This window comes from Crinia signifera, chromosome 12, assembly GCF_055691185.1.
Source record: "Crinia signifera chromosome 12, ASM5569118v1, whole genome shotgun sequence".
Lineage (NCBI taxonomy): Eukaryota > Metazoa > Chordata > Amphibia > Anura > Myobatrachidae > Crinia > Crinia signifera.
Genome location: NC_139228.1, coordinates 9,754,925 through 9,767,494, shown reverse-complemented (window position 1 = coordinate 9,767,494; position 12,570 = coordinate 9,754,925). Strand labels below are relative to the sequence as shown.

General features: G+C 50.1%; 1 protein-coding gene across 2 annotated transcripts in view; it reads right to left on the bottom strand.

The window, feature by feature from the left end:
- IGSF9 (immunoglobulin superfamily member 9) overlaps positions 1–8,951 on the bottom strand; it is a 72,677-nt gene extending 63,726 nt beyond the window's left edge. Inside the window, exons 1-2 of one of the 2 annotated variants that reach the window (XM_083167734.1) lie at positions 8,009–8,951; positions 1,055–1,451 (exon numbers count right to left, since the gene is read on the bottom strand). In XM_083167734.1, the coding sequence (XP_083023860.1) occupies positions 1,055–1,127 (73 nt within the window). In that variant the 5' untranslated portion in view covers positions 1,128–1,451; positions 8,009–8,951. Of the gene's footprint in view, positions 1–1,054; positions 1,452–6,567; positions 6,831–8,008 lie in introns of those variants that run through there. The other variant, XM_083167735.1, reaches the window with a different exon arrangement.
- Between the last annotated feature and the right edge of the window lie 3,619 nt (positions 8,952–12,570).

Below are 12,570 nucleotides of genomic sequence, written 5' to 3'. Positions count from 1 at the left end.
GCTTCTCACCCTCTGACATCTTGTGCAAAGTCTCATGGGACATAGTCAACTCCCAGTAATGCACTGCACACTTGTGCAGTCAGTGTGCCTCAGCTCTCGATGCTCAGCACCAGTAATCATTGTCACATTGGCAGATAGGTAAAGCTGCAGCACTACCCCACTCCCATGCACAAAACCTTTTTTTTTTAAATACATGCCAACCACAGGTGGCCCTAGATAGAGGAGAGCCCAGAGGTACTGACCCACCTTAATCTGGCCCTGTTGCTAGGGTGCTTTCAGGCCCGAGTTTGGTAAACCCTGTTTTATATTGTTGTAGTGGAGACATAATTAGGGACAGAGTCATTTCTATCGTACCAAATGGCATCAGAGAGCATGGAACGAGGGTGACTGAACCATGTGGTGTACGGACCTCTGCCCGTAGTGGAAGATATGGTGACACGTCTCGCTTTTCTCTAGCCAAGAGGCAAATATCGGACTCGTTTTATCTGAATGAATTTACTGACAGCTGCAGGCCATAGAAGTGTAAGGAACAGAGGACGTATGTACGTCAGCAAGGTGTAGGAAGGATAATGGAAACAGAACAGGTGCCAGGGCATTGTTATAACATAAGCAGCAAGACAGGTTTTCCTCATATAGGTGGATTACATAGATGCATTGGGGGAGAGTCTTGGAACCAAGAGGACCTGCAGAGAATTTGCCCCTAGCAACCAATCACCTTTAACCTCTCACCTATCCAGTACAGTGCATAAAATGAAAGCTAGGATCTGATTGGTCGCAAAGGGCAACACCTCAGCTAGTCCTATGAAGAAGGTTGGCGCATCTCCCTCTAAGGGCCAGATGCACTAAGCTTCAAAAGGTATAAACAGCCAGCCAATCAGCTCCTACCAGCCATGTCACAAGCTGGGTTTGAAAAATAACAGGTAGGAGGTGATTGGCTGGCTGTTTATCACTCTCCACTTTATCACGTTTTGAAGCTTGATACATCTGGCCCTTAGTATTTTACTTTTTACGAATGTGAAAGGACAAATTGCACCCCCCAAAAAAACCAACTCACCTTCAACGCAGCAAAACAATAGGCTGAAAGTCCAGAAAGCCCAATGCATAGCACAGACCGGCCAGCCGAGCATAGGAAGCCAGCGAGGGGAGATACACCTGTCCTTTCATGCAGCATCAGGAGAGACCCTGTGCGGACCCCCAGTCTGAGACACCCGTGGCAACCACAGCCCGGGGGGTGGTGTCAGTCAGCCCCCAGCCGGTCTGGATCCCCAGCACCGGATGATATGGGTGGGGGGGGGACAGTCACCCGCCGTCGTCAACTGAACTTTCTCTTGTGAAGGGATATCCAACAGAACGCGTCCAGCATAAGAATGTCAGCTCCTCTGCCAAGTAAATCCTCCTCTGCCGTTTTAATGGTGGGCCCTTCCCGGGTTGCGGAGCATGGCGTCACAGACCTGTAATAGAGAAGTGGGTGAGCGCAGAGCAATAACTGATCAGGAAGGACAGAGGAGAGAGAATTATGCTTCCCCTGATCTCAGAGTCAATATTTGTTCAGTGTCCGCACCTACACCTGTACTGTCCGTCCGCTGCTGGTATACACTGTACAGGGGGGGGGGGGGGCACTCCACATTCCTGAGCCACTGACAGAACAAGACCGCGACACATGATGACCCTTGTCCCACAATCTATATACATACATATATCCATGGCAACCTGGCCTGCCCTAGTTCATGGAGAGAAATATGGACAATTTTGGGGTTAATACACCTTTGGAAGTCCGTCAGATTGCCTATACAAAGTAATGTTGGATGGATCTCAGGTGGGTCAGTTTTGGTGTCAAAATGTCGTATTGCGGCCAGGAACTATTTGGCGATAACGCAATCTCAGACAGCACAGGTTCACAAACTCGGTCCTCATTACCCCACACAGTGCATGTTCTCCAGGTCTCCTCACAGAATCACAAGTGAAATAATTAGTTCCACCTGTGGATCTTTTAAAATGTGTCATTGAGTAATGAATGCACCTGTGCACCTGCCGGGTGACCTGGAAACTGTGCACTGTGTGGGGTCCTGAGGACCGAGTGTGAGAACCCGTGGCATACAGCAATACGGTGGGGGTGGAGCGACTTCCTTGCTTGCACAGACCCTGGCATTGGCCTTGCGGAAACTGGCATTAGCAATAGTGAATCAGCCCCATGGCCACTAGTAGGCCCTACAGTATGTCCTGCTGGAGATCTGGTGTATAGAAATGCTACCATACATATTTCCTCACAACCGTCACAGAAGAGGTTAATGTAACTTTATTTCAGACACAGATTTACAGACATAACCATTGCCTGACCGCACTTCCTTCATGGCGTTTAGTACAAAAAAGGTTTGCGCGGCAGCTAAAAGGCTAATGGATTACAATAATATTCCAGAGGCATCTGATCCAGCCCTTTCATACGTATCCAAGAAGCCAGGAACGCTCAGACAAACGCGTAAAAAAAGTGGAATTTCATCGTAGTCTCGACCGACATATTTTCCAGTCAGACGCTATGTTACAGAGCTGCCTCGGCCCAGTGACAGACCGGGCCTCACTGCCCGGAGTTACCACATCTAGATAAAATAAAGACTCCTGAAACTGAGCCTCAGACGTAACAGGGGCTCGCTATGTCAGCCCCCCACAGGTCCACACACTCTCTGGCCCTTATTCTGATCTGTGCGGATATTCCCGCATTCTTACGGAGCGGTCCGCACGCCACGGTGTTTTGCCGCATGCGGCCATCGTCCGTAGAAACGCCCACGTGTCCTCCGCATTCGGACGGACTCACTCTTTAAGAACAGGGCGTGTTTACGGACGACATACAAACCATGCGTGTGCGGGAGAAACACTCCGATTCGGCACGGTATTACAGAGTATTACAGAGTATGCTCGGGAATACCGCATCCGAACGGGAGCCAAGCGGTGCTACCGCACGTAAGCGGAGGATTTACGCCAAACAACCCACTATGAAGTATCTTCTGCAAGACATCACATGACCCACTTATTCAATTACCTATCCTCATAAAAAACTGCTTATTTGGAATTGGAATCAATTAGATTCCAATATATCCTTACAAGCATGCCTAACACATGCATAGCACACATTAACCCTTACAGCAATTGAAGTGCAATGGTTTCAATTAAAGCACTGACAAGCGTCCTATGAGTGAGTAATGAGTAAAGGAGTAGATTGTTATTGGGTTCAGGTGTTAATGGTTGTAGTCATTAGGCGTACGTTCGCCTACCGCATGAACGAGTGGTGTCCGCAAAGCAATAGTACACTTGTGGACACCGCACATTTCAGCCCTTTTTGCTCGCGTGCATTCGGAGTGGTTTCCGAATGTACGCCCCCCAACATAAGTGTACTCCCCCGTGTCCGCCCATGTTTCCGCCCCGTTTTGCCCACTTTGAAACTACGCCCATGTGTCATTCCGCATGACGCCCATAATACGCCCCTATTTCCCGACTGATTGCGGTGACCAGTTTTGGACGGGCTTTGTCCGAACTGGTACCGAGTCAAGGCGTGGCACATGCGCGTAGCGTTCTCCACGCATGCGCAGACGCCGTAAAGACGCGATCCGTAAGAACGCGGTAAAGTCCGCATCAATCAGAATAAGACTGTGTTTATTCTCACACTGGAATCACAAAATAGGGAATATTTTTTTTTTTTTTTTAAGTTTGTTTTTCTTGGAGACGCGTTCGGAAAAAACTGGGTACTTTATATTTCTTGCCATTTTGGACAGACATTTAATATCCCAATGACATTTCAAACAGCCCTTTCGGTGGGTTTGGCACAGGCCTCGGCATGTGTCTGGCAATAGAAGACAGATGTCTTGGAATAAGAAGACGTTCTGAGATCACAGCTACGTTCCGCTATTATCTGAGATCTCTACAGAGTGTGCGCTTAGTACCTACAGAAGCTCACTGGAAACTGTTAATTGCACTATTTTAAAAGGAATGAAAATGAATAAAAGATAAAACACGGTTCAAAAACCCTCCCAGGTCCTGTAGGGCATACGTCGTGACACGAAACGCGTTGTCAGGATTTCCAACACCCTTGGTCCTCCCAATGTCAATGAATTTGGCACATTCCCCTTTTCCCGATACCCATGTAACGAAAACACTCAAACACAGAAAGACTACCCATGTAATAAAGACTGGTGCCCTGCCCACGAAACACCCGCCATCGCTGCTTGCCGGCTTGTGAGTTTTAGGACTGGCGCCAGTTGTTGACGTCCTGAAGGACAAAGCGCACGGGAAAAGCCGATCAGACCTTGACGAGGATTGAAAGACTTCCAATATCTTTTTGGGACAGCTTAACATGACACGTGTGCAAGGTCTGAGCCAAAAAGGACCGGCACAAGGCGTAACAGCATGCCGGCGGGTGTGGCACCTGTAAACAGAATTAGCACCAAGCGTTTTGTTGGCGCACTGTGAGGGAATAAAAAGTGGATATAAAACCACAAAACAACATATCCTGATAATGGCGCCGCAGATATTTCTCTCCGATGGTTGTGTCCGAATAAAACTTCTCTTTTTTTGCCGCACTTTCTCCATTTTTACCACAAATAAGGCGCTTTGAGGGCAGTTACTTCCCCGAATGATGTCAAATAATGTCACACTTCAGAGCCACACCCCAAGTGACATCATATAAAAACTGTGCTAGATTTCACATGTAGCCACAACGCTGATGACCTCACGCAACTGACATCAATACCACAATTCATTTAAAAGCCCAGTACACCTATATTGCATAGCATATATATATATATATATATATATATATATATATATATATATATATATATATATATATATATCACTCTGGGTACAGAACATGGTGCATCCAATCAGATTCTTGCTTTCACTGCCTACCCTACACAGGGCAGATGTAATGTGATTGCTGATTGGTTGCACTTACATGTAGACTTGGCGAACAAGCCTTATTTATTATATCGACTTTACAACATTTAGAAAGTACAGTTTTCACCCACAATACTGTCCTCACTCAGCCTAGGGGGGGAATTACAAGTGACATTACAAATATGACCCCACTTGTTTTAAACAGGGGCACCATACTTTCTGTACTCCCGGCCGGGATTGTCGGAGTCCAACTTTCCGGCTCAACGCTTCATATTTTAATTGAAATTCCTCACTTGGGGCCGGATGTATTAAACTTCAAAAAGTGATGAAGTGGAAAATGGTACACAACCAGCCAATCAGCTTCCACCTGTCATTTTTAAAACCCAGCCTGTGACATGGCAGTTAGGAGCTGATTGGTTGGTTTTCTCTCACTCTCCATTTTTGAAGCTTGATACATCTTCTCCTAAAGACCATAAATAACTTTAGCGGCATCTGAGGGGTCTCTAGGTAAACCCCTATAATCTCTCTCCTGTCACTCTCAGGGGCTGATGTATCAAACCTTGAAGAGAGATACAGTGCCATAACATCAGCTACTAACTGTCATTTTTCAAACACAACCTGTAACAATGGATTGTCTGTTAATTTATCTCTCCACCACTTTATCACACTCTGGGCCAAATGTATTAAGCCTTAACAAGTGATAAAGTGGAGAGTGATAGAGAGATAAAGTACCACACTAGGTCCACACTGACAGAAGGGTCAACACAAGCTTTAGGTCAACCTGGACATGGTCGACATGAATAAAGTGGGGTATGTCGACCATTCTTAGGTGCCGACGTAGTGGTCTTCTAGTCATTGTTGACCGAGGGGCCGCATACCAGCTTTAATAAATTGGGGTCAATGTAGTAATACTTGAAGAGATGAAGTGGGTGGAGACTAAGTGCCAGCCAATCAGCTTGTAAATGTTGTGTCACAGGCTGTGTTTGAAAAATGCCAGCTGGTAGCTGATTGGCTGGTACTTTACCTCTCTCTGAGGCTTAGTACATAGGCCCCTAGACTCCTTCCTTGATTCTCACCTGCCGAAGTGGGCGGCTCTCTGGGCCGCAACGGGGTCACCCAGTACCTCTGGCCCTTACACTAAAACAATGCATGCAATGACTGGGAGAGACACCTGTTTTTAAGCACAGGTCACCATGCAAGCATCATCTAATACATCTGAGAGCAGGAAGGGGCCCGGGACACAAGCTGGACTTCCCATGGATAAGACTAGTCATGCACATATATCTCAGAGCATTATTATCCTATGTTACAGGTTCCAAATGATCAGTATATAGGTGATGGTAGTGACATACAGTATATGGGATGGGGGGGGGGGGGGGGGTTCAACAGGTGCACGCATACAAGTGACCCTTATACAAATTATATATGTATATGTAATAGACAGACAGAAAGACTCAGTAAAGGCAATCTAGACACGACAGCCGTGGGGCCCGGGTGGGCAGTAGGGGTGGGACAGGGGCCACAGTGCTACACACAGCATGCAGTACATACAGGTATAATTAACCCCTAGTCGCCTGGCACGTCCTCTCCCAATCCGGGATATATAGGGTTAAAGAGAGAGGCTGTGACCATACAGCCCCCACTATCTGGAGAGGCCTCACCCCCACCCCATTCCCCACGTACCCCTATACAGACACGCGTGGAGGGAGGCCCCGGCACCTGCGTGGGGCACAGATACATTGTCGCAGCCAGCGGAGGCCTCTCCTATCATCTGATACATCGTATGACTGCCAGCCCGAGCCCTGATCCCTGCTGTGCTGCCCCCGGGACTCTCACCTACCCTCCGCGGCCCCTCACCTGCCTCCAGGGTCCATCACCTACCGTCACCGGCCCCTCACCTACCTTCCCCAACCCATCACCTGCCTCCCGGGCCCCTCACCTACCCTCCCCGGCCCCTCACCTGCCACCAGGGCCTCTCACCTGTCACCAGGGCCCCTCACCTGCCACCAGGGCCTCTCACCTGCCTCCCGGGTCCCTCACCTACCCTCCCCGGCCCCTCACCTGTCACCAGGGCCCCTCACCTGTCACCAGGGCCCCTCACCTTCCACCAGGGCCTCTCATCTGCCTCCCCAGCCCCTCACCTGCCACCAGGGCCTCTCACCTGTCACCAGGGCCCCTCACCTGCCTCCCGGGCCCCTCACCTTCCTCCCGGGCCCATCACCTGCCCCCCGGGACCATCACCTTCCTCCCCTAGCCCATCACTCCCCCCCGCCCATCACCTAGCCTCCCCAGCCCCTCACCTGCCACCAGGGCCTCGAGTCTCACCTGCCTCCCCAGACTCCGCACCTTCCTCCCTAGCCCATCGCCTGCCACCCGAGCCCTTCACCTGCCTCCCCAAGCTCCTCCCCAGGCTCCTCCCCTGCCTCCCCAGGCTCCACACCTGCCCACAAAGGTACCTTGGGCCCAGATTAGGGGCCCACCCGTTGTCACCCCCCCCCCCCCCCCCCAATCACCACTGTACCCCCCTGGCTCCACTCATTCCAGGCAGTGCCCCCCACACTCACACTTCCACCCCTCTATCTCTGTGTGACCTTGGGACCAGATTCCACCAGTGCATTAGAGTGCTAGCTCTTCAGCCCACTCGTCCGCCCTCTCCGGTTTCTCCCACTTCCCGGCTTACCCATGCAGTGGGGGTGCCTAGTAACCAGGAAGGGTGTGTGTGTGTGGGGGGGGTTATGGAATTGGCAAATGCCCACATCCAGGTGTTACCAGGATTATACCTAAAACATGCCACCAGGCTAGCCTAGAGGGGCATGGGGCAAAGTTAGTAGGGGTGGGGGGGCTCCTAGGAAAGCTCCTGTGCCCACCCCCTATGCCACCACAAACTACAGTAGGCAAGGCACCAAGGAAGGCTCTGGGTCTGGAGGATGGGTGGTGGTGTGTGTGTGTGTGTGTGTGTGTGGGGGGGGGGGGGCGGGGTGGCAGCAAGATGGCACAAAGCAGGTACCCACGGATAACAACTCCCCTGCTTGCCAGTGCCCAGCAGATCATCTCTCTATCCCCATGCCAGCATGTGCCCATCCTTCCCCTCCTAAGCTGGAGCATTGGGTGGCAAGAGGCTTACCTGGAGGAGTCCTGGAAGGTTCACCATGGATGAGCAGATCCCCTAGGATGGGTGATGGGGAGGGCATGCAGCTGCTGGACCACCCTGGTGCCCTCTGGTGCCTGTTACCAATGTGTGATGGCAGTGAGCCTGGACACACTGTTGGAACTGCTCCTATAGGTGCAGAGTATGGCAAACACCTCAGCACCCCAATAACTGCTGCCAGTCCAGATACCACCTGCAGCTCCCTCACCCCTCTGAGAGCAGGAGGTAAGGCTGCTATAGCTCAGTCTCTCTCCTCCTTGCTGCTGCTGCTGAACTCCCTGCCAGCCTGCAACTTGCAAACATAATAGTGGGAGGGCCCCATGATGCTCTAAGGGCCACCCACTCTTTCAATCAAGCGCCCCTTGTTTCCACAGCAACAACCAATGGGAGCTCCAGGTTGCCTGATCAGCCCTCTCTGCCTTCCACCCATCACAGGGGTAGCAGCTGCAGCTAATGAGCTCAGTGCTCCCCTGTGTATGCCGGGAAATGTAGTCCGTTGCCCAGATCACAGAGATGCCTGCTGTGCTGTCTCCACCTAGTGGCCATTTCGTAATCTGCACCCATACCGGTCTCCTTGGCTCTGCCTCTGACACATACATATTGTAGTATACAGATGTGTGGTGCCCCTCTCACCCACTGTTTTTCCCTGTCACTTTCGGCCTCTCCCTGGTACCCACGGCTGTGTGGCATATCAGGAACTTGGTTTGGGGTGGAGCACCGGGGCCCACAACCCACAAGTTCCGCCACTGATGGCAGGTAGTGGTGTGTGTGGTTGTCTGTTTCGTTCTTATACTTATAGTACGCAGTGAGAGTCAATGGAGGATGCGAGATAAAGTTGGTGAATGAGATGTGGGCCAGCTTTATGGCAGGATGAGTTAAAATACATCGCCACCCCTCACCGCAGCGATGCTAGTGCATATATATTAACATATATACGGCTAGCAGTGCGGTGAAAGAGGCCCCTCGCGATAACTGTGACGTCTCCATCACATCCCCGGCTCAGCGCAGCTGTCCCTGGCACCTCCTCCTCCCCCCTGCTGCCAGAAGGACATCCAGCTGTGACATATGCTAGGGGGAGGAGGAGTTTGATGGAGGACGGGGAGGGGTTTAGGTGTCTGCGGCGAGGGGTGGCGATACCATGCCCTGCGAAGATGCGGTGGCCGGGTATTAGTACATTTGAAAATGCAGTAAAACCCCCTGCAGTTTTACCGCATTTTCCGCTTGGTACATCCGGCCCTTAGCCTCCATTAGACAGACACTTGGCGGGTAGATGCCACATTATGTCCACACATAAGCCTCTGATCTGAATCTTATAATCCTTAATATTTCTTACCGTTATTATTCTCATTCACTCTTGTCATCTCCCGCCTTGACTACTGCAACATCCTTCTCTCGGGGATACCTCTCACCCGCCTCGCCCCTCTCCAATCCATTCTTAACGCCGGTGCTAGGCACATCTTCCTCTCCCGCCGCTCTACCTCCGCCTCCCCCCTCTGTCTATCTCTTCACTGGCTCCCCATTCCTTTCCGAGTTCTCTTTAAACTCCTCACCACCACCTGCTCTCTCCTCCTCCACCGCTCCTTACCTCTCTTCACTGATCTCTATCCACACTCCCTCCCATCCTCTTCGCTTCGCCGCCGACCTCTCACCTAGTCACCTCCTCCCACTCCCATGTCCAAGACTTCTCTCGCGCTGCCCCCCTGCACTGGAACAACCTCCCGCCACTCATCTGGCTTTCTGATTCCCTTACCTCCTTCAACCGCTCCCTCAAAACCCACTTCTTCCAACTACCCTATTCCTCCTCCTCCTAACCTTTTTCGCTACTCCTATCCTGCCTACCCCTCCATCCGTTCCCATCCGTTCCTACTTATCCTATTGTTTTTCGTTCATCCACCCACCTCCTTTTAGTATGTTAACTCTTATGAGTAGGGCCCTCCTTCCTCACGTACTCACCCTACCTCATTACCTCACCTGTGCTCTTGTCCTGTTCTTCCCTTCCTCTACTTTATCTTCAGTCTCCTCGACAATTTCGACACCTACTTCAGAACTGATGCTGATTTTAGTTCTACCAGCTATACCCCTATTTACAGGGGCAAACGCAGGATTTTCAGAAGGGGGTTTCCAGAGGGGCGGAGCAAAGCACGGAGATGGACACTTAGGTGACCCAGTATATGCCGGGTCAGTTAAAGTATTATAGATAGACCAATTGTATATCAATAATATATATATATATATATATAAAGGTGAAGGTGAAGAAATAAGTGTCACTCCAGGGGTCTTGGTACAACGTGATTTTATATGAAGTAAAGATCAGTTACATGGTCAAAGCCGACGTTTCGATGCTCACAAGCATCGTTCTCAAGACTGCATGTAACAACTGAACAAACAACAAATATATACACACATACATACATACATACAGGGGCTTTAACAGCAGTGTAGACCCCTGGGCATAGCAATGTATTGGGGCCCCTACCTATCCTCCAGCGGTAGGGGTGGGGGAAGCTTTGATGTCCCGCGGGTGGCAGGGGGTATTACTGTATATCAACCGCTCAGCATGTAGGGCCTGGATCAGTAATTTCCACTAATTACCCCTTTACTGTACAGATGGTGGGAGATGAGGTGGGAGAAGGGGGCATTGGGCTGAATGAAGGGGCCCATATACATAACTTCCAGGGTGGTAGAGGGTGTTTAATACGCAGAGGAGGGGTGTATAGTGGAGTGGACTTATTATTCATAATTTTCTGGGGGGGAGGACAGCTTGCTTGACTGAAGATGTCTCCAGTTCCCAAAAATAGATTTCTTAGATTTTAATGGAATTGAAAACTAGAGAATCCCACCTACCAAATGGTATTGGGGACTAGGGGATCAGGGTTCAGGAGGCAGAGCAATCTGCCAACGAGTATATAAAACTACATACCAGGTGTGTGGAGCTGGAGCAGTACTCAGCTGCTGGAAGGCTGATAACTCTGGTTCTGGGAAAAGTAGAGACAAGCTACTAGTATCCTTCAAAGGGGGAGAGTCTCAGCTTTTGGAATATACCCTCAGAAAAACTCTAAGTCAGACAGAACCTGAAATATCTGACTGGGAAGAGCAATTAACAGGCTTGGATGGGGAACACTGCTTTGATATCAGATATCTCCGGTTCCCAAGGGCCGATTTTCCTGGGGGGTTTCTGGGTACTCAGAAACCCCCCCCTGCGTGCGCTACTGATTTATGCTGTATTTTATCATCACATCCTGTACGTTACCTTGTCATTTGTTTTTATGTTTGCTATGTATGGCGCTGCGGACACTTTGTGGCGCCTTATAAATAAACAAACTACTACTAAGGTTGTCAGCTCTGTGCCGTTAAACCTATTTCTGTTGCTATCTTGGCTCACGCAAGTGCGCAGCGATCCATATGCACGTGCAATCCTTCGATAATCGACCAGATTGTGAATTCGCACAACAGGGAACAATTCTGAATAACCCCCTTTGTTAACTGACAGCGAACCACACGTTTTGTGGTAACTGACCACCTGCACTCACACAAGTGCACTCACCTATTACGTATTACACTATAAATAGGCATGGGGGGGGGTTACACTCCTGCAGGTTAGCCCGACCACCAAAACCCAGACAAGTATATTGCTGGAGACCAGATATTGCTGGAGACATTGGCTGTAACTAGCCCGATGTGTTTTGGTTTGGGCAGTGATATGCCAGTCACATCTCGCATCAGCAGCACATGTTCCCAGACTGTGTGCCCCCTCCTCATGTCTGTTGTTACACAGCCCTAGTGCTTAGTCGGCAGTTTCTTTGTCTACCCCAATCCCGTGTTTTTGTATCGTCGCCGGATGCTATTTTAGCCCTGAGATATATACTGTATACAGCTGTCCGGCTAGATCAGCACTACACAGAGAGACGGGTTCGAGGTCTCAGAAATGTAAAACCAGCAGATAAGCAAATGTGCCACACAGAGGGCCAGATGCACTAAGCTTCAAAAGTGATAAAATGGAGAGTGATAAACAACCAACCAATCAGCTCCCGCCTGACATTTTTCGAACACAGTCTGTGACATGGCAGGTAGGAGCTGATTGGCTGGTTGTTTATCACTCTCCATTTTATCACTTTTTAAGCTTGGTGCATCTGGCCAGGGTCTGTTACAGAGGTGTATGCCAATGCTTCTCAGCTGCAAACTTGTACGCAGCAGCTGTGCAAAAATATGCAGATGTCGCGACCGTCAGGATTTGTGTTTAGATGCCCAAACAACGGCTGTGTACACAGACCCAGCTTCCGTTGGGATATGGGTCAATGGGTAGACATGAATTGGGATGACCACTGATGGTCGACAGGCCTTCTGCCGACACCTAAAATAGGTCAACATGTGTAAGGCAGACATAGTGGTTTATTCTGATTCACTCGGAAAGGCACAATCACTCTTTAATGGACAAAACCATATGCACTGCAGGGGAGCGCAGCGGGCCCCGCGGTACGTGTCCTCCCGACCTTTTCATACCCCCACTATCCACGGCGGCATGGAGTTGATTTTATAAA